The sequence below is a fragment of the Ovis canadensis genome, chromosome 19 (genome assembly GCF_042477335.2).
Source record: "Ovis canadensis isolate MfBH-ARS-UI-01 breed Bighorn chromosome 19, ARS-UI_OviCan_v2, whole genome shotgun sequence".
NCBI classification, from domain to species: Eukaryota; Metazoa; Chordata; class Mammalia; order Artiodactyla; family Bovidae; genus Ovis; species Ovis canadensis.
Window position 1 is genome coordinate 64,751,525 of NC_091263.1, and position 21,736 is coordinate 64,773,260.

At 59.7% G+C, this 21,736-nt stretch overlaps 1 protein-coding gene across 1 annotated transcript; it reads right to left on the reverse strand.

Annotated features, from left to right (window-relative positions):
* Positions 1 to 402: 402 nt before the first annotated feature.
* Positions 403 to 20,777, reverse strand: GNAI2 (G protein subunit alpha i2). Its single transcript, XM_069561140.1, has 9 exons — positions 20,208 to 20,777; positions 6,189 to 6,231; positions 5,804 to 5,945; positions 5,468 to 5,628; positions 3,400 to 3,528; positions 2,885 to 3,014; positions 2,646 to 2,799; positions 2,063 to 2,277; positions 403 to 1,410 (listed from the first exon to the last, which is right to left on the reverse strand). Exons 1-8 carry the CDS (start codon positions 20,566 to 20,568, stop codon positions 2,087 to 2,089), a joined length of 1,311 nt encoding a protein of 436 aa, XP_069417241.1. The 5' UTR covers positions 20,569 to 20,777; the 3' UTR covers positions 403 to 1,410; positions 2,063 to 2,086.
* Positions 20,778 to 21,736: the final 959 nt, after the last annotated feature.

The window sequence follows — 21,736 nt, forward strand, 5'->3', positions numbered from 1 at the left end:
CCCACAGCGACTGTGGATCACAGTCACTGTCATCTGCCGCTCCCTCCTCCAGCAACGCACGAGCACTTCCCATAGCTTCATGAAAGCCTCAGAGACTCACTGGACACTCCTGCTCCCAGTGTGGAAGAATCCCTTAGGTGAGCTTCTTAAGAAATCGGCCCCACTGTTCCAGGAGGCTGCCCCAGACCCAAGACTGCAGAGGCGCTGGGGGTCAAGGGGGGGACCTAGAGGCCCCTAACACGTTAAGATGACTAGTCCAAGTGGGAAAACTGAAGAGATGAGTACTGGGCCTCAGTATGACCTGGCAGTTGAGTACCCAGGGCAAGACCACAAGCACCTTAGCACATCTAAGCCTGGGTCTCTGCCTGCAGGAGAGAAGAATGCCAAGAAGGTCTTGGAATCTTTTTTTTTTTTCTTTCTACGTTTTATTATTTCAAACCAGGTGAACAATTCCATAAAACATGTGAAAAAAGCAAGGAAGTGTTCAACGCTGAAGGACCCGGGCCTGGGGCGAGGGCATGAGGGGCATGGCCCCTCAGCAGGCAGCGGCGGTTCCTAGGTTAGCGCTAAGGAGCTACGTTTAGGTTAATGGAGCCAGGGCCCAGGGCCACTGGGGTGGGGCCCTCAGTGATGTTGGCAGTTGTCTGAAACAGCCCTTGGAACCCAATTCTGTGGAGGGCAGGGTCGGGGTGCCACCCGCACAGGGGGCAACCAGCAGAGGGATGGGTGTAAACACGTAGACACACTCAAGGCACGGAATCACCGGAAAGGGGTTGGGTGGGTGCTGGTCAGGATCTGACAGTTTTAAATAGTTTTTTCTAAAAAGTTTTCTAGGTTTGCAGTTTTCTTTTTTTTCCCCCCTTTGACTTTCTTTTAATTAAAAAAAAAAAAGCTACGAGAATGAACAAGTGGACTGTGGTCTTCAGGAATGGTGGCGTCTCACGCTTCTTGTGCTTTTTCCTTTGGGGCCTCCGAGTGGCTTGGGGGTGGGGGCAGGTTGTGGGGGTGGGCAGGAGGCTCCCTGTAAACATTTGGACTCGGGTTGGGTCAGGGGCTGGTGTTGGGCAAAGCCAGGGGTCCCAGGCTGGAGAAGTGGGTGCCCCTCCAAACACAGGCCGTGGGAGACTCAGCATGGGCTCCCCTCCCCCATCACAGAACAAAACAATGGTTAAAACCAGAATGGAGGCCAGGAGGGGCTAGGGCACTCCCTGCACCTGGGACAAGGGCAGGCTTCAAACAGGGAGGCCTGTGGCAGCCCCTCCCCCAAGTCTCTGGAGCTGAGGGCTGGACGGTGGGGAGCCAAGAACAGAGAGGAAAGAAGGGGAAAAGCGGCCAGGGGGACAGGCGGGGAGCGTGGTCCTCTTGCCCCCGTCTTCCGCAGGGGCTGGGGTAGCAGAGTCGGCGGTGGCCCTGGAGGTGGGGGACAGTCAGGGCGTGGGTCGGGAGGGAGGTAGCCAGTGTGGGTCTCTCTGCCCGCCTCCCTAGACGATGACCCTTCTCCAGTTTCCCCACCCACTTGTTACCAGGGACATGGTGCTGGTGTATGTTGCTGGGTTACCCCTGTTCAAGAATGAATGGGAGGGGAGACTGGAGCTCTGGCAGAACCCTCCCCACCCACCACTCCCAGGGGCTGGTGAGGCCAGCCTCAGCCCGGGACCCTCAGCTGGGTCCGAGGGAAAGATGGCAGAGGTGAGCACAGAGCTGGTCGTGCTGAGTGGAGGGCGGCTGGGCCCCTTCTGTCATCTCAATCCTTCAGGCCAGTCCGGTGGCCTTGTGGGTGGGAACGTGAGTTTTCACCAAGGAAAATGGGAACAGCCCTCCAGTTGTCCCAGGACACAGCCCGATGCTTCTACTGTCTGGACTGCCGGGCCTCCCTGTGCCCCGTCCTCAGTGCCCTACCCTGTCACCCTCCCGACTCAACACCCTGCACCCCCCATGCCCCGCGCTCTGGTCTCTCCCGGGGTCCGAGCTCGCCACCCCCGGCTGGACACTCTGGCCCTCCCTGCCCCCTGGCCGGGCTCAGTGGCCCTCCCTGGCCCTCCCGGCCCGCCCCCCGGCTCACCATCCTGCCAGGCCCCGCTGCCCCTCAGAAGAGGCCGCAGTCCTTCAGGTTGTTCTTGATGATGACGTCAGTGACGGCGTCGAACACGAACTGCACGTTCTTGGTGTCAGTGGCGCACGTGAAGTGCGTGTAGATCTCCTTGGTGTCCTTGCGCTTGTTCAGGTCCTCGAACTTGCTCTGGATGTAGCTGGCTGCCTCGTCGTACTTGTTGGCCCCTGGGTGGGTAGGCAAAATGGTGAGGACTCGAGCTACGTGGGCAGGCGGGCCCATCCCACAAGTCCAGAGAGGGTTCTGTGCGTGTGAACCAACAAGCCTGGATGTGTGACAACTGTCAGAGTGCACAGGCACATCTGAGTGTGCAAAGAGGGGCACCTTATTGTGTGAGGGACGATGCCCAGTGACATGTATGGGGTACATGCCCAAGTGTGTTAAAAGGGCCCTAGGATGTACAGACACAAGTGTGTAAGCCTGTGAAGCACCAGCTCTGTATGACTGTCCCGCACTTTACCCTCCTGTCCAGTGGGGGGCACCCGTGGGCCACCTGGTCACCACCAGCTCCTCCCCAGAGGCCCAGATCCCACACCTGTATACTCAGGGAAGCAGATGGTCAGGGGGCTGTGTATGATCTTCTCCTCAAACAGGTCCTTCTTGTTCAGGAAGAGGATGATGGACGTGTCTGTGAACCACTTGTTGTTGCAGATACTGTCAAACAGCTTCATGCTCTCGTGCATGCGGTTCTGGGGGCAGGACAGCACTTTCAGCACCAGCCACCTCCCACACCTCCCCCAGCGCTCCCTTGCCCGTGGCCTCTGGGCCTCTCACCATCTCCTCGTCCTCGGCGAGCACCAGGTCATAGGCGCTCAGAGCTACACAGAAGATGATGGCTGTGACGCCCTCAAAGCAGTGGATCCACTTCTTCCGCTCAGACCGCTGGCCGCCCACGTCAAACATCCTGCAGACACAGCGCCTCAGCTCCAGAAAAGGGAGTTCTGGGAGAAGCCCCCTGCCCTGTTTCATGGACTGACCGACTGAGGACAGAGGCCTGCTCAGGGTAAGGCAGCTGCCTCCATGGTATCACCCACACTGGCCCACTTTCCCCCAGTTCTGGCCCAGCGGAGTGAGTGAGGCTGGTTAGCAGGGCAGATGGCTGCCACACGGGGCAGGGTCAGCAGAGGCTGTGAGCTCCTGGCCACCACACAGCCTTAAGGAACTCAGAGTGGGGCTGGGGGATCCCAGATGAACCCTCTTTCCCAGCACAGCCCTCAGCAGACCCCAATGTGAGGATCTCTACCCGTCACCCCCAAGGCTGGCTGCTCCCAGCCCACAAGCCCGCTCACTTGAAGTGTAGGTCTTTGAAGGTGAAGTGCGTCTCCACGATGCCCGTGGTCTTCACTCGAGTCCGCAGCACGTCCTGCTGCGTAGGGATGTAGTCGCTCTGGGCGATGCGCTCCAGGTCGTTCAGGTAGCTGCAAAGGGGTATGGGGGTGGGGGGGGCATCAGTGGGGGCCAACTGGCCCCTTGCCCTTCCGTCCCTTTATTTCTCAGGCATAGCTCCTGACTCTTCTTTGCTTATTTTTAATTGAAAGATAATAGGTTTACAGTATTGAGTTGGTTTCTACCAAACTAACATGAGTCAGCCATAGGCTTACCTGTGCCCCTCCCACTCGAACATCCCTCCCACTTCCCTCCCCATCCCACCCCTCTAGGTTGTTAGCGAGCCCCAAGGTCTGAGTTCCCTGGGGTCTTCCAGCAAACTCCCACTAGCTTCTATCTCACACAGGCCCCTGACTCCTTAACCCTTGCCTGCATGGCATCTACCGCTCAGCCGGGGGGCAACTCTGAGGCCAACCAGCCAAGCCCCAGCACCCAGGTTTGAGGCAGGCCTGCCCCACACAGGAGCCAGGGTGGTGGAGTTGCAGGAGAGGGTGGTGGGAGGGGGCAAATTAGTCCTGCGCTGAGGGATGCAGGATGCTAATCGGCGCAATTATGGCACCCGCCGCAGAGCAGCCTGGCATTTCCCCTGACGCAGGGCTAGACAGGTTGAGGCCTGCCAGGCCCAGTGGGCTCTCTGCCCAGCGCCCAGTAAAATTTGGGCTCCTTAGGGGAAGGGCATAACCACTTGCTTGGCAGGGGTCCCAGGGGCTCCCCACTACCAGCTCTCTTAATTAGTATTAATGCCGCCCTGGCCTAGCCCTGAGACTAGCTCAGCTGCCTGCCTCAATATCCTTGCTGTGCCCTCGGGGTTCGGGTCCATGCCTCCCAGTTACTGCCCAGGACCGATGTCCTGCCCTCGGGGCAGGGCTGCTGGGGCCAGCTCTTGGCTCCCTCACTGGCAGCCAGGCCAGAGGGAAATGACTTCAGACGCAGACACCGAAAAGAAAAACAGGAAGGGCTATGGGGAACCGTGACGCATGTGCCGTGACCTGCAAACTCTACCCTGCCCCCTATGGAGAACCTCCAGCCTCATGGTGAATTCCACACCAGTTCTTCCCTTGTCTGCACCCGGGGGGCTCACCCCAGGGACCCAGTGCCCCATGGCAGCCTTGGAGGATTACTGCGAGGAGGGGCTGGAGGACCCCTGGACCTCAGAGTGTTCCAATCTGCTCCCCACCCCTGGGTGATCTCATTGCAGCATAAACCTGCCTGGGAGGGCAGGGTCCATGTTTACTGCTGAATTCCCACACCCAGAACAGCGCTGGGCATACAGTGGGTGCTTAATGTCCGGGGAATGAAGGACAGGGATGATACAGGAGAGGGAAGGGGCTGGACGGTGGTTGTAACCAGGCCCTCCTCGAGTATCCCAAGCCCTGAGATGACAGGGGTTGATAGGAGCCACCTCTCCCTGCAGGCAGGACCCCAAAGCTCTGCTGGCACTGAGAGCCTATGACTTCTGGGAGTAAACCCCCCAGCCCCTCCACCCCACCATGTGTGGCTGTGACTCCACAGCTCCTATGGGGGGTGCGCGCTCACAAGTGCATTCAGGCCACTGCAGGGAGGGTGGGAGGCTGTACACATGACTAGCGCAAGGCTCAGGAATCACAGCCAGGCGAGACCAGCCTCTCACCCAGCTTCGGGGAGGTCCAACAGCCCCTCTCTGGGTGGGCTCAGGATGGGAAGTGCAGCGAGAGTGGGAAAGCTGCTCAGACAGAAGGACTGGCTTAGGCAGAGGTAGTAGATGGGAGCTGAGAATACAGGGCCCACAGCCTATCTGGGGGGCCCACCCAGAGCCCAAGGATGTCTCCCCACATCCTTCTTCCAGGCCAAACCCCAAACCACCAAGACCCTGGCTGACAGCACACAGACTCGTCGTGTCTTTGTGAGGGTGCTCAGGCCCTCTGGCTCAGGCTATAGCCCAGGTCTCCCCCTACTCCACCGCCAGCCCGGCCCTGTGGAATGAGTACTCACTAGGCGGCAGAGTCATTGAGCTGGTACTCCCGCGAGCGGCCAAAGCAGGCCTGCACCCCGTGGTCAGCCCAGAGCCTCCGGATGACACCGGACAGGTCCTCAGGCAGCATGCCCTGCTCCTCAGCCGTGCACGACAGCGCGAACAGCTGCCTGGCGTCGTCCTGGGCACAGCAGTGAGCGGTTAGCGCGTTGCAGGAGCACACGCCCACCCCACCACTCAGAGGCAGGGAGGAGGCCTCCGGAATGGGCCCAGACTGGAGTGTTCTCAGCTCCCCCAGCACAAGGCCTGCCCGGAAGTGTTATGGGAGGCAGGCAGGGGCTGGGGAGTCCACGTACCGCGCGGGAGGGGTCGGCAAAGTCAATCTGCAGATTGCCCATGGCTTTGACAATGGCCATAATGGACTGGATGGTGTTGCTGTAGACGACCGCCCGGTACTGTCGGCACTCCTCCTCCGAGTAGCCATCCTCGTGGATGATCCTGGCAGCCAGGGGGCCGGGGTTAGGGTGTACCAGGCACGGGGACCCCCAGTGGGCATCCGGAGCTACAGGGGCCTGCAGTAGCTACTTCAGACAGGAGGAGACTGCCTCTGAACCACTGGGGAGCAGAGGATGAACGTGGCCTCTGGCAAAGCGCTGGGCCCACACCTGGGGGCAGTACAGACCCCGAGGAAGAAGAGGGGAAACCAAGGTTTGCAGCCTGTCTCCCGCACACAGCACTTACTTCATCTGCTTGACAATGGTGCTCTTCCCTGACTCCCCAGCACCTGGAACAAAGGACACAGTGGGTCAGGGAGCAGGCCCACAGCAACTAGTGGCCCGGCCATGTGGCCCGGGAGGCAGGACCCATCCTTCCCATCAGTTGCAGATGGAAGCAGTCGGGCCTGGTGGGCCACAGAGCTACCAGGGGTGCAGCTGGCAGGGCCACGGGGGTGAAGGCAACCTAGGCCACCGGGACCCCATGGTGGACTCACTGCAGGCCCTGGCTTCCCACAAGGTCTGTTGCTCAACATGGTTCCCCACTGCCCTGGCTGAGTCCAGAGGCTTTGGCTGGAGACCTGAGGCTCAGCAGTCACCCTGTCATTCTCGCACACGCAAGCTCACCACTCCACGGCCGGTGCTCCCCAAAGTGGCACCAAGTCATAGCTGGCAGAGGAGCCCTGATTACTCTTCTCCCTACACCGTGAGCTGCAGCTGCCCTGGGGCCTGGATCCGGGCATGGCGTCATACCCCTGCCTTCCAGCCAAGGCCCAGCACCCTGCCTTGCTGGGCCGAGGTCTACTCTAAGCAGGTAAGACACCAGGACCTGGGGGACAGGCAGTGTCACATACACACACGTACTGACTTGTGATGCTTCTTCTCCGGCCTGGCAGAGCCGTATCCTGTATTTCTCTTTGACCAGTGCTGAGGAATTCGCTGCTACTCTCTCTGGTGACTGTCAGAGCAGCCCCAGAAAACAGGTACTATTTCTCTCATTTTACAGATGCGGACACTGAGGCTCAGAAAAGTCGTGGCCCAAGACCATGTAACCAGGATTCAGAAGAGCAAGGAGGTATGTAGGGATGATGAGGCCTGACCTGCCCAGCCCTACTCAAAATGTGGCTCAGATCTTGCAGGACAGTGTCAGCGTTTTTTTTTTTTTTTAAAAAACAAAATAGCTTCCCGGGCTCCATCCCAGACACAGAGCCAGATCTCAAGGGGTGCAGCCCAGAAACCTGCATTCCCCAGGGAGCCTGTGCAGGAGCCTGTGCAGGGAAGTGTGAGACCAGGAAGGCCACTCCTCCCCTGGCTAGGGGAGGGGACAGGGCCTTACCGCTTTCCTTTTGCCACTCCCTTTCCTAAGCTCCAGGGAGAGTGCACCTCAGCTGGGCCCAACTTTCTCCCAGCCTTTGCCCAGACTGCACCCTCTGCTCTGCCCCAGCACTGTCAGGCACTACCTCTTGCCAACTCCAGTTCTTTGCCCAAGGACTTCTCTCTGCCGGGCATACCTGCCCAATGTTCCACCTACACGTCCCAACCCTCCTGATCACTGTGGTGGGTCTGTCCCTCTGACCAGCTCAACGGGGTGGGTGGTGGGGTCTGTGGGGGAAGCCACCCTTGGGAACTCTTGGCCCCCATATATCCCTCAGGGATGGTTAAGAACCTCAGAGGATGAAGGGGCTAACACACAAACTGCCATGAGCAGCACGAACGTCAGCACCGATGATCTCAGCACAGCTGTGAATCGTGCCCCCCACACGTCAGTTACTATTCTAAAGCTATCCTGTTCGCTAGGTGGTCTCACAGCAAGCCCCGGGGCGGAAGTCAGCTCTACCCTCATCTCCACCTCACAAGTGAGGAAACTGAAGGATCTCCCTGGTGGTCCAGTGGTTTAAAACTCCAGGCTTCCAATGCAGGGGGCATGGATTTGATCCCTGGTCAGGGAACTTAGGTTCCATATGCTGTGGGACAAGGCTAAAACTTTTTTTTTTAAAGAAAAGGTTGGTGTAGCAGGGGTGGAAACTGAAACACCGCTGTCAAATGGTTACAGCCCCTTTGCATGTAGCCCACATTGCCTCCTAACACTGTCCCAAGTGCCCAGGGAGCTTCAGCTCCACGTCTCCGCACTGCCATCTGAGCAGCATTAGACCCTGCTTGCCAACTCCGGGTCTTTGCCCACCTGCATCCATCCTACCTCCTACCCCAGATCCCCACTGACCTAGAGAAACTGAGGTGTGGCTTGCAACCACAAGCCAGGGGCCTCCGTGAGGAGACTTCACACACACCACTTCGAATCACTGGGCTTCTCTGACCGTCCCAGGCCTGGTCCCAGGATCGGGGAGCGCTGCGGGAGGAGCAGCACAAATAGGCGGGCTCTGGGCAGGCTGGGGTATGAGCCCCTCTACTGGTCTGACCCCTGGGCACTGGAGGCCCCAGGCCTAGTGTATTTCCCCTGGGCGTGGGCTGTGGTCAGGGGCAGCATTCCTCTCCATAGGGCTGGCAGGGGAGCGGCCAGGACAGGACCCCTCACTTAACACCCCCCACCTGTGGAGTGGGCCAAGGGGAGAGGGCCTGGGAAGGCCTAGTGGTGACGCCAAATCACGGAGGCTCTTCCCCCAAGGCCTAGAACATCCACGGGGCAGGGAGGACAGCGCTGAACTGGATGACCACGAACGAGGGCCAGGTGACACCTGGTTGTCCTTCCCAACTAGTCACTTGCTCCCAGAGAGCAGGAGAAAGGGTGGACAGCCTGGAGCAAAGGAAGACCCAGGAGCCTCGAGTCCCAGCCACGACTGGGGGCCCAGTGCAGGAGCGGAGGCCAAGGGTGTGAAGTGATGGGTCACATCGATCACGTTGTCCTCAGGTGATCTGAGACTCATAGTGGGCAGCTCTCTGGGGCACAGGGGACCTCAGGTGGGGGTGATTTGGGAACCACTGTGCACTTGAGGCATCAGTCTTCTTGTCTAGCCCTGTGATTACTCTCTTGATAAGAGGCGTGGACCACTCCGTGACCCTGCCCAGAGATAAGGACACCAGCACAAACTTGCTTTGCATCTGATTTTCCTAGCAGCAGTGGCCCGGGCAGACCTTGAGGGCCTTTCCCTGTCCCCCTTGAGCTTCAGTCTCGCTTCTCCCTTCGAAAAATAGGACATATTCTTTGCCCCCAGCAAGGGACAGGTGGACAAAGTCACAGAGCCCCCATCCCTGGACTCAGAGCAGTCCCTTTGTCTTTCCCACAGCTGTAACTCAAGAGGGAAGGAGTTAAGTGGCAGGACAAGGATGTGGTGTGGCAGCCAAGCAGAGAGCAGGGGAGAACACCAGGACAGAATCACAGGCGTGGCCCAGGAGGAGCTACAATGGATCTCGGGGGTTGGGGGCAGAGTTGGGTGGGGCCATGGGCTCTATCCAGTTGGACACCCTGGTTCTCAGGCAGCCCACAAGCGAGGTGTCTTAGGAGCTCCTTTTCCATTGGCGCCTGATGACACTTCCCTATTAGATAGGCTGGCACTTGGCCTGGAGTTTGCTTGTACCTTGCTGATCCTAGGCACTTAGTTCTCCCCACCCAGCCCTGCACCATCCCTTCAGAGAAGGGGGCATCACTAGCTCAATCTGGATTGCTGCAGAGGTGCTGGGGTGGGGGCTGGGGGACTCAGCCAGCAGAAGGCAGCAGGAGTCTCGTACCCACGGCGGGCCCACCAGGCGCTCCTTTCTCCAGCTGTGTGGAACCAGAGGGAGCTACAGAGGATCCCTGCGGTGCCCTCAGTGTTCTCGCTGGGCGGTACCTCTTCCCACCACCAAGGAAGCAGCCTCTGCAGCCCTTGCCCCAGGGCGCAGCTGCAGGGCCCCCAGCAGGCAGGTGGTAACTGCCGAGATGTGCAGGGCAACAGCGGCTGCTCTGCACTGGAACATCTGCTCCATTCTGGGAGCCCTGGGCCCCAGCGGAGGAAGGAATAGATGGGGAGGAGAGGGAAAGAACGGCTCCACCTGCCTGAATGAGGCCAGCAGGGCCTCTGCGGGCGAGACAGGGCCCCCGGTCCAATAGCATGCTGCTGATCCCAAGCCCCTGCATCGAGTTTCTGCTGCAGTCTATGTTGAAGCCTCTACCTCCCGGATGCGGCTTTGTCCTGCTGGGAGGCCCTGACTTGCCGCTTTCCTCTCCGGCCCCACTCTCCCTTCTACAGGAGCCGTGAAGCCTTGAGGGGCCAACTGGCCCATGTCACGTTTTCAGATCCTCTCCCAGAGGGAGGTCCAGACCAACCACAGCCCTGGGGCCCACCTCAATCCTCCCTGAGATCTCCAAGAACAGCTGTCCGATCCTGCCCTGGCTCTGGCACCTCATCTGTGCAACAGGATACCACCATTATCTCATCCTAGGAGACGGGTGAGTGCCCGGCACACGGCGAGCGTTGAGATCAAAGTTATTATCGCTGTTTTCTTTTACCCTTCAGAAGAGGACAGAGTTCCCCAAACCTCTCATTTCCTGCAACCCACAGTGACCACGCTGCATAGGTCACTGCAACCACAGCCTGCAGAGGAGCCTGCCGCGGCCATCTCATTTTGAAGGCGTTTCTAAGGCTTTCGGACAAAAGCACAGCCCAGGGCAGTGGCCAGGGGCTTGAGAGGCTGACTCAGCAGTGGTGGCGGTTCCCTGCCGGGACTTGTGTAACCTGGGACTGGAGTCAGAGCCACGCACTCCTTTGCTGGCTTTCTGCTCTCAGTTCGTCACTTCCCTTCTACACAACCTGGCACTCCTACCCTACCAGGGCAGGGTACTCCTTCCCGCCCAGCAGGTCTCACTGCAGACACCGCTCTCGAGCTGGTGGGCTCCCCAGGAACATGTGGGGCCGGGGAGAGCTGCCAGCTGACGTGGCAGGCCTGAAGGCAGAGATTCTCAGAAGCAGCCATGGCTCGGACCACAGGGTAGACGTGGGGAGCAGCCCAGCTCAAACCCACAGGCGGGGCCCGCCCCCCACTGCCGTCCTCCCAACACAGCTCCCCGCCCCCCTCGCTGGCCTACCCTGGTGGGCTGCTGGGGGAAGGTCGGGATGCACCCTGGGAAGCCCACCCCAAAGGCGGCCCTGGCACCACCTCCCACTCTCATCTCAGGAAGGTGCCACGTCTCCAGCCTCCAGCCCCCCCTGCTCCTGCTCCCGCCCCGCCCCGCCCCGCCCCCGCAGCCTTAGGGTCCCCGGCCGGCCACCACCAGGGGGAGCCCGGCGGACAGTGACCCAGTGGAGAGGCTGGGGGTTGGGCGGGGCAGAGGAGCGTTTGTTTCTGGAAAGCGGCGGCTAGGGGCAGCTGGGGGAGGTGCCTCACCCGCCGCCCCCTCCCGAGCCTGGGAAGCCCTCGGCCAGCAGAGACGAGGCACACAAGGGAACAATGGGGATGGCGGGGAGGGGGAGAGGGCCCCGCCAGACAAAGGCCCTCCAAGCCCCGCCCCTGGCGTCTCTTCCTTCCTCCAGGTGCTGCGCTTCACTCCCTCCAAGGAGGCTCGGCAGGGGGCTGGCATGGGGTGGGGGGAGGGTCTAGGACGCACCCGTGTGACACCCCCACCCACACGTGTGGCCTCGCCTTCCTCCAGGTGCCCCAGCAAAGCCAGAACCTCCCTCCCTCCAGTCTCTGCCGCTTGGGAAGCCTCCAGTGGCTTCCTGACGCCCATCAGGGTGCACTAAGGACCAGGGCCTGGCCAAGTCTTTGCTCTTCGGTGCAAAGGAAACAGGCCTCGGATTCTCCCAGGCACCGAGAGGGCTTTCCAGGGCAGGGCTGTGTCTCCTGCAGCGGGGCCATGCCCACCGTAGAAAGGGAAACTGAGGCACTGGGTAAGGAAGGCCACGCTGGAGGACAGGAGGCCCTGAGACCTGTTCCTCATTGGCCACTGAGGCTGCATCCAGGTCTCACCTTCCACTGCCAGGCACTGCTAGACGGGGCCCAGGTCATACACGGAGCCAGGCCATTTGGCACAGCCCTCTTCCTGATGCTTCTTCACTGGAGGAAATCGCCTTGCTCTTTTCAAAGAGTCTGAATCACTATGGTAGACCCAGGGTGAGATGTCCATGTCAGGGGCTCAGTGTCCCCATCTCTGAAATGTACTCCTCAACGGAGTGTGCCAGGCACAACGCCTGCCCTGAACAGCCTCCCTTGGGTCTTCACACCCACCCCAAACTCCACCCTGGGGTCCAGCCCAAGCGGGCAGTTTGTCTGTGAGCCCACAAGCCACGAACCAGGCTTGAGAAGCGTGACGTCACGGGACCCAGCACTGGGCATAGAGAGGGGCTGCCAGCCTCAGGTCACACAGTGAGGAAGGTTGGGGAGAGGGCACTCTGGGACCTGGAGTCTGGACTGGCCATGAGGGTACCATGTTCGTCCAACTTTGTGTTTGGCCTTGATGCTTCTGCCGCTTCTGTTCTTGCTCTCTCCTAGGTCCTTTGGACTCCTCAGTTCCCTAGGGCCTGGCCTGACAAGCCAGAGCAGAACCCTGGGAACTCCGTGGAGAAGGGCAAGGCAACCGAACTTGGATTTCGGAGGCCAAGAAGGATGAGGACCACCTGTGGTCTGCCCATGCTGTGGCCAGCCCACACCATGGACACATGCGTCGCCATACAGGAGCCCACCGCAGCCTTTGCTCTTAGTGGGGACCCTCAGCAGGACCACTCTTCCCTCTCCTCATCTGGACAAGCCCCAGTCTCCAGACCTGGCTCAGGGCCCCCACACCAAACCCTGACAGCCTCCGAGCTTCCTCAGGCTCGGACTTAGTCCTCTCAAGCCCAGGGGTTGTGGGAGGCACAAACATGTTAGGGGAAAAGCAAAACACTAAGTTGCCTGACAGTGACCTGAGTATTCCTGTGAGGGGACACGGGCTAGGAGGGGAAGTGGGAAGCGAAAACGGGGGCACTTCTATTAGGACGAGGTCACCCCATGGCCACACAGCAGATTTCTGGCTTTAAGCAGGAAAAAGATTCATGCTCAGTCTTGGGTCTCACTCTCTAGAATAGATGGTCCCCTTAGAGTCCCCTAAAAGAAGAACCGAGGCCCTTAGGCATATGCAGGACACGGGTACCCTCAAAGCATCTGCCTGTCACCCTGACAGGCAGCTTGCCAACTGGGCACAGACTCCTGTGGGGTGACAACAGTTGGGGACAGGTGCTCAGAGTCACTACCGGGGTTGTCCTTTGGTGTCTCCATTTACTGGGTAAGTCACATGATGTTCCCGACCCTCAGTTTCTGCATCAGTGAAACGGGTATGTCAGTCCCAGCTCCACAGGATTAAACATGAAGAGACCGACCCTATGCAATGGTCACAGCTCAATCCAAGGCAGCTACTGTTATCATCGGAGGGGAAACTGAGGCCCAGTGAAGGCACCCACTACCCAGGCCCAGTGGGTAGTGGGGTGGGGGAAATCCTTAGGCTGGATCAAGGGCTCTTCTGTCTACCTCCAGGCAGGGGAAACCCAGAGTGAGCTAATCCCAGGGCTCCTGCTCCATTTCCGGGCATTCATCTGGGCCTGCAGCCGGCCTTCCGGCTTTGGAGCGCAATGGCTGCTCGGGAACATGGGAGCAGCCCTCTGCTTTCCTGCTGCCCCCCCCCTACCCCCCGCCGGCATCCCTCTCCCAGCCACCACTTCCTGTGGTCAAAGGAGGGGCCTGGAATCCTCAGAGGCGCCACCTTCTCTGAGATCCTGGGCCCAGTGGCCACTGGGGCAGGACAAGGGACAGAACTGTCTGGATTGCCTCCAACCCGGGGACTACCAGTAGGGGCAGCCCACGGGGCCCCCGCAAAGGTGGGGCTCACCTTCTAAAGCCCCCCCGCGTTGACCTGCCTCACACTCCCCACCCCAGTGCACAGTGTGAGCGGCTCTTTGGCCTCTTCCTCTTTTGGGCTCCTCCTCCTCCAGCTTCTTCCTCCTTTTCCTCTGGTGTGGACACCACTTCCCCGAGTGGCCCAGCCCTGCTATGCAGACTTCACCACCCCTCCTCCAACCCTGGGACATGGTACCTGCTGCCATCAATACCGCTCCCCCCCCCACCGCAAACCAGAGATTCTGAGGCTGTAGCAGCCTTGGCACCCTGGAATCCTCTGAGCCACAAGGACACCCTTCTCAGCACAAGCCTTGTATGATCCCACCTTTAGGCTTTGGCTCAAACGGGCCTGGCATTTACTGCCAAGCCTTGGAAATGTACGCAGGAGGCCAACACTGAAGGGCCAGCCCAGGTTAGAGAGTATGTGGCTATTCCAGGGAGACTATTCCCCCAGCCACCAAGATGATCAGAGCCCCAAGGTGCAGCCTAAGGGTGAGGGTGGAGTGTTTGGGGTTTAGTAAGAACAAGAGCTCAGGGCAGAGGCTGGGTGGGGCTGGGCAGAGGAGCCCCACCCTGCACCTGTGGCTGACGGAGAAGCTGTCTGAGAGTATCAGGTACTAGGGCCATCGTCAGAGCGGCCCAGCCCTTTGCCCTCCCAGGGCCTTCTTAGGCAGGGCACATCAGTGGTGGCCTGCCAGAACCCATTAACCTCTTTCTCCCACTGACCTTTTAGGTTAGGACTCCTGCCCCCGAAATAGTGGGAAGATGAGATTAGAAGCTGGCCTGGGTCCTGCCTTGGAGACAGCACTCAGGCTCTGGGTTGGACGGTTTCATCCTCTGCTGGGGATGTGGGAGGCCAAGGCCTTCGTCCCTCAGGTGCTAAGAGCTTAACTGAACAAAGCTTCCTCCATCCTGTTCCTGCCTAAAGGAATGGGTGGCTTTTAGAGATGGAGACTGAGAGAGACAGCCAGGGACGGAGATCAAGGACAGGGTGTATAGGACCTGTGTGCCCCCACCTGTGGCCCAAGCTGCTGCAAGTGCCAGCCCTTGCACTGCTGGAGCCTGGTGACCTCGCTGGGATCCCATCAGGTCCCACTCCCAGCACTACCTGCGGTCACTTGCTGGGTTGCTGTTAGCAGGCTTAGGATATCTATGATGCTAGCTGCAGCTCAGGCTAGCCCAGGGCCGACCCAAAGAGGCCCTTGACTGTGCCAGTCCCCATCTGGCAGCACAGGCTCCAACCCAAGCACAGTGGGTGGCTCAACACTGCCTCAGGGCCTGGCATGGAAGCCTGAGCTCCCCAGCTGGCCTCACTTCCACCTCCAGCCACAGGGGCAGGCATTCCCTCTGTCCCCACCACCTGCTCTGCTCTGCTCCAAACCCTACCCCTCCTGGGATGTCTTCAGCTGAGCTCCAGGGTCACTTCCTTTGCAAAACTGACCCGATTCACCCAGTCTCCCAGCTCAGGAGTACCCCCTGAAGGACCCAGCTTCACTCCTATCCCAGAGGTACAACTGCTTTCACTGGCTGCACCAACACTGGGGTCACAGACAGGGGCTGAGCCCAGGGGGACTGGGCAGGCAGGGGGGGAGTCAGAAACGGTTTAGACCCCCTATTCACTCCCTAGCTTGGGAACCCCAGCAGTGAAGCTACCGACTCCTGAAGACAAAGCCTGGCCTCGCCTGGGGGAGGGGTGGGAAGAAGAGACTCGCAGGCTCAAGCTGCCCCGCCCCCCATTCAAGTGCTAATGAGCTCCAGCAGGATGGTGGGATAGCGGGGATAGAAGGTGGTGGGGCAAACTGGGAAGCTGGTGGCTGGCCTGGGCATCAGCACACTTGGTACCCCAGGGCCCTGCCACATCCCCAACCCTAAGCCCCCTGGGAAGGTGGCTCAGCCCCCAGAGGTTGGGTGCAAGGTCCCCAGGGCAGTGGGTCACTCCAGATGCCACCAAATATCTATAAGTCTCAACCTCTCACTCGCTGTGAGCAGCGGCCCAAGGGCAAGGGTCAGGGCCTCCATACTAAGGCTAGGCAACCTCCGAGCTGGGGAGATTCCTCCCCATCAAACTCTCAGCTCTGCAGGAGTCAGCGGCAGGAAGGGGGTCCCTCTCCTATTCTCATACCCACAGGTCTTGGTGTACCATCCCCACAACACGTATGGCTGCAGGCAGGCACCCCATCCCAGGCTGTGGATGAAGAGCAGAGCATCTACCAGGATTTCACCTGTAGCTGGGTTTCTCAGCTGGTGCACTAGGTGGAGCAGGGATCTAAACCTAGGTTTGTGTGATCCCCTCAGGAGGGTGAGCCCTTCTCCCCGCCAGGCCAGGCCTCCCTACTTCAGAACCCTTGCTGAGTTGGTCCCTCTGCCCCCAGTGCCTGACCCTGGCAAATACTACTAATTTTTCAAGGCCAACTCAGAGGACCCCTTCCCAGGAAGGACTAATCCCCCCACCCCCGAAATTCACCGGCATCACTAGACTCTACCCATTACCCAGCCAGCCAGGATCCCAGGCTAGCCCTTCCCACTAACTCCTGCTACACCAAGCCCCAAGCAACAGCTTGAGAATTATATATCCCTGTTCAGGGATGTGTGCAAATAGTTTCATTCTTTCCACACATACTTAATAGGCACCTACAGTGTGCCAGGCCCCTTGTGAGAGACAGACAGGACTAACGTCACAAAACTCCCTTCCTTTCATTTGATAAATCTCACTGAGCCCCTCAATGTCCAGTCTCCGCACTGGCCAGGCCAAGAACCCCCACAGTACTGTTCTGGTCTGAGCCCCATGGCTGTGGGGCAGCTCCAGCCCTAAGAGCTAGGCTCTACTGCAGCAGCAGAGACAGCAGGCCTGCAACAGTCTCCAAACAGCCTGAGCTAAAAGGAAGAACACAAAGCCGGTTTTCCCATATGAACAGCTAGAGTCCCTACTATGTGATCTGCAAGGAGTGGATAAGGGCTGTCGCCGGAGCCTGGCTCAGACGGCAAAGGATCTGCCTTGGATGCAGGAGGCCTGAGTTGGATCCTTGGGTTGGGAAGATCCCCTGGAGAAGGGAATGGTATTCTTGCTTAGAGAATTCCATGGACAGAGGCAACTGGTGGCCCGCAGCCCATGGACTTGCAAAGAGTCAGGTGCGACTGAGTGACTGAGCATGCACTGAGGTACCAGCAGAGTGTGATAAGACCACAAGGAAACAGCCTGAATTCTTCTCTCAGTCTCCCCTTGAGTCCTGGTCATTGGCCTTACACAGTCCTTGCCACCTGCCCATGATATGGCAGGCGATGGCTCACTGATCGCCATCTTACTGCTCCATCTACCCATGTCCAAGACCAAGTTCACACCAGTAGCACATCTTTCATTCAACAAACAGACAGTAGTTCCCAGGCTCCATGCTTGGCATAGAAGGCTCACAAATGAACAGGACACAGTCCTGCTCCAGTCGCGGGGGAGGGCAGCTGTGACGCAGACAAATACCTCGCTCTAATGGGGGGCATGGCGGGGGGGAGGGGGAGCAGGTGGGGCGCGGCTAGAGGAGGTGCTTTACCAGCCTTGAGAAGGGGGTCAGGAAGGATCCTGGGAGGTGATCCCTGAGCAGAGTCTTGAAGAACAATCAAGTAGGAGTGAAATGGGGGGAAAGTACATCAAGTGAAGGGAACAGATGCAGAGTCCCAGGGGCAAGAGGGAGCTGCTGTATTTATACTAGGAAGCCTTCCTGGAGCCATCTCTCCTTTCTCTGTAGACTGCCCACACAAGCTCAAACAAATCAGAGTCACCCCTAAACACACACTCTGGCTTACTTTACCCAAAGTGCCCATGCTGAGGCCCCAGATTCTACCAGCGGATAGCTGGTCAACCAAGCTGAACTGGGTGGCGTTGGGGTATCTCTGAAGCAGAGCCGGTATCAGCAGCCCTGCTCCCCCAACCCAGCTGCCAGGGAACACCCTCTCCCCGGTGTGTACCACATTTGCCTTTGCCCCGGCGACGGACAGTGACTATGCTCGCCGGCTGGCAGGGCTCCTCTGGACGGGAAGGAGCCAGTATGCGGGTGGGGCAGCAGGCGTGGTTGGGCTGGGAGGGAAGGCTGGCAATTGCCCAGCCCGAGTCCCGTTGCCTAGACAGAGTCTTTCCGCTACGTGGGACAGGCGCCCAGCTCTCTGAAGCTGCCTCAGCTGGGTTCCCATCACCTCCCCCTTAACTGGGCAGGCAAAGGACAGACAGCCAGGACCCTTCTCCAGGCAGGCTGGACAGACTGAGGCCTCAATTGCAGGCAAAGTTTGGTCTCCCAGCCCCTTACAGTGAGTGCATCCTCTGCAGAGGCTTAGCTCCCACTCCCCATCCTGGGCATGGCACTCCTCTGGCCCAAACCCAGGAAGCCCATTTCACAGTGGAAGCAAAGGCCAGGACAGGATGCTGAGACGGACTCCCCAGCCTACAAAGTGCTGAGCATTTCTAGGGGACCCTGTACCCCTGGTTGCTGCCAGCTCAGTATGAGAGGGGTCACCAGACCCAAAACCTGAGCTGGGCTCCAAGACTGGTGGGATGCGGTCAGCACAGAGAACCAGGCCAGGGGCCCTGCGTGCCCCAGCGCCATGGCCCAGTCCCACATCTCTTCGGGCACCACCATAACTGTGATCGGTCTGGGAAGAGGCTGGCTAGCGACCCTCTGGCTGGGCCCTGGGAGGCAGCAGTACCCAAAGCACCCTTCCCAGGCCCAGCGGGCAGCATCGATGGGCATTCCGCCGCGTCGACACCCACTCGCTGCCGCTGCCGCACTCGCAGCAGAGACAGGAAGAGGCAAGCGCCCAACGCAAAACAGCCCAGGAGGCTGGGCCGCCGCCCCTTCCCGCCCCTTCTCTTCCTCCCCGCAGCGGCAGCGGATGCCATTTTGAAACCTCCGGGGCTGTGCCCCTGAGGCCAGGCCCCCAGGGACAGTCAACAGATGGGCCCAGGATGGAAGACACACTGTCCCCTGGCCACACGCTCAGCATGAAAAGCCCCACTTTTCGCAGCCTGGGGACCCCAGGGCAGCTCTGGGGCTGGGGGGCCACACCCCCCCACATACATGGTCCAGCCCCCAACATTCCCACGACGGCCTCCTTCCCCACTTGGTTTGAACTCCACCCCACCCCCAATCAGGCTGCCACTGGGCGCACCACACCTGCTCCCAGTGAGAGGCTGGACTGGGGCAACTACCAGGCCCCCAGCCTCTCCACAAGTCCACTTCAGATGCCCACCCCCTAGCAGGCCCCCTACTACTCAACCAGCTGGTCCACCACTCCCCCCTCGCAGGGCCTCAAGGTCCGATAGGCCCACCCACTCTCAGAAGCTACGTCCTAGGCCTTTGGGCCCAGAAAGGGTGTGGGAAGCCCAGCACCCGTCATCGGCTCTCCTTGGCCCGCCCGCCTGCCGGGGGCAGCAATATGTCGGCTGTCTCACCACTTCCACTTCCCCCCACCCCTCAAGCAGCCACCATCTTTCCCGGCCTTGGAGCCGACGCAACCCGAACTCCTCCACACTCTCTCCTAACCCCAGATCCCCGCCTCGCTGGCCCAGACAGGGCTTAGACACTGGGAAACCGGTAGCCAGCAGAACTCCCTGGGCAGCTTGAGGCCTGGTCCCCTCCCCCAACATGACCAGTGGAGCCCTTAGGGGGTCTGGGGCCAGTCCTTTCAGTCCGGCCCACCTGGTGCAGGAGGCGGGTGGGGAAATCTGGAGAAGGCTAGTATGGGAGAGAAGTTAAGAGCAGGGGAGCAGAGGGTTTGAGGAGAGATGCATGCAAAGAGGGAGCTGGTGGGCCAGATGCAGGGAGCAGGGGTCTCTAAGGGTTTGGGGGCTTTGGCTGGAAGGTGATCTCCTAAGCAGTCATTCCACTTGAGAGGTGCAAACCAAAATTCCACCTGAGAAGTCCCTTGGGATCAAGGTGCACAGGTGGAGCATACAGGGTCCAGAGTAGGGATGGGGCACAGAATGGGAAGGAAGGAGGGAGTGGGGGCCTGGGAGGGGCCCTGGAGATACTCAGGCCCAATAGGAATAGGGGGAGAAGTGAGGGAACAGGTGGTGCCTGAAGGTGAGGGCCGAGTGGGATGGTAGAGGGTTGGGTAAAGTCTAGGGAAGTATGGAAAGACAAGCCGGGGGCTCTGAGGGTCTGTCAGGTTGGACAGTGAGAGTGGGTGGTCAAGCAGAGTTCTGGGCAGCGGGTGTTGGGGCACTGGTGGCTGTATTTGGGGGTTTAGGCTCTGGGATGAGTTGAAGATGGGACCTATGGGATACAGATCAGAAGTCTCGGCCAACCCAGAGTTTTGATCCTTTTTCCTTTTTTTGTTATGTCCTTGCCGGGCGGGTCTGGGGGGTTCAAGTCCAGGTGTGGGGATCCAGGCCGAGTCTGGGAGTTCGAAGCCCTAGTCCGCAGGTCAAAGCTGGGGATTTGGGCGGGGAATCGGGGGGTCCCAGCGCAGGGCGCGGCCTCACCCAAGAGCAGCAACTTCACCTCCCGCGCCGCCTTCTCGCCGTCTTCCCGCAGGTTCTTGTCGATCATCTTGGAGCGCTCGGCCGCCGCCTTGTCCTCTGCGCTCACGGTGCAGCCCATCCCGCCGTCCGCCGGCCCGGCCGCTGCCCGGCCCCCACAAGGCCCCGGCCCGGCTCGGCCCCGCCCGACCCCACTCCGCTCACGCCGCCGGCCCTCAACGGGTAGCTCCCAAGTCGGCAGTTCCGAGCGTCTGCGGGCGGTGCCTTCTAGGCCGCCGCGCACCGACGGCAAGGCGGGCCGGGGGTGGGGCCGGAGCGAGTCAGGCCTGGGACTGGGCCGGGGCTGGGCCGGAGGCGGGGCCATAGGAGATCTGGGACCGCTGATTGGCTCGAGGGCGGAACGAAGGCGAAGTTAGGCTCAGCCCAAGCTCGGCCCGGGCTGGAGGCGGGGCCACGCAGAGAGAGAGCTGCAGGGGTTGAGCCTAGCCCAGAAGGACCTGGCGGAGGGCGGGCTGCAGGCGGGGCCGGGCTCCGATTGGGTGCGGAGCGCCTGGAGGCCCGTTGCTCGACGGCGGGGGCGGGCAGATCTCGTAGCCTGAGGACCAGGATCCGGTGCAGCTCAGGGGCCGGGCAGGAACCAGTCCTCTGAGTTGGGCGAGCGGAGCAGAGAAGGCGTGTCTTAAAGTTAATGAATCCAATAAACTTGTCCCGGGATCCACAGAGCCCCGGAGGCTCTCCGGACTGCTTCCTTCTTCATCTTGAAGCGGTTTTGACCCCCTTCTCTCTCTCTCTTTTGAAGTTAAAAAAGAAAAAAATTCTACTGCCACCTCAATGCCTTCGCCTAGGCTGTCTCCCTCAGTTGGGGGTTCAGTTCAGTTGCTCAGTCGTGTCCGACTCTTTGCGACTCCATGACTCGCAGACGCCAGGCCTGCCTCCCGGAGTTCACTCAAACTCACGTCCATCGAGTCGGTGATGCCATCCAGCCATCTCATCCTCTGTCATCCCCTTCTCCTCCTGCCCCCAATCCCTCCCAGCATCAGCGTCTTTTCCAGTTGGAGGTACCTTCTCTAATCATCCAAGAGTTATCTTTCTCTGGTCTTCTAGGAGGGACCCATTCAGCAGGGAGCCATTCTGGGCTCCAACCTGGGACCCAGCAACCACGACCAAGAAAAAGAAAGAGGAAAAGGTGCCACCAGACTTCTGGAAACATAAGGGCCATGATCTTATGGCCTGTCATCACTGGACAGTGGCTGCAACCCCATGGCCGGCAAAGGTGGCAGGCAGCAGCATTTCTAGCGTGACATTTCAGTCTTTCTGATTCTCTTCTCCATAAGAAGCCCACAGCCCTGACCTCTATTGGACAGTTAAAAAGTCTGCCAAGGGTTACCCAGGAAGGTGTCCTGTGTGCCTTGAGCTGGGGAGGGCCCAGTCCAAAGACAAGGAAAGTTCATGAAGCCAGGAAGTGAGCTGGGCAGCAATGCTTGGCCACCCACAGTCCCCTGTTCAGCACAGACTCCCTCCTTACCACCTTG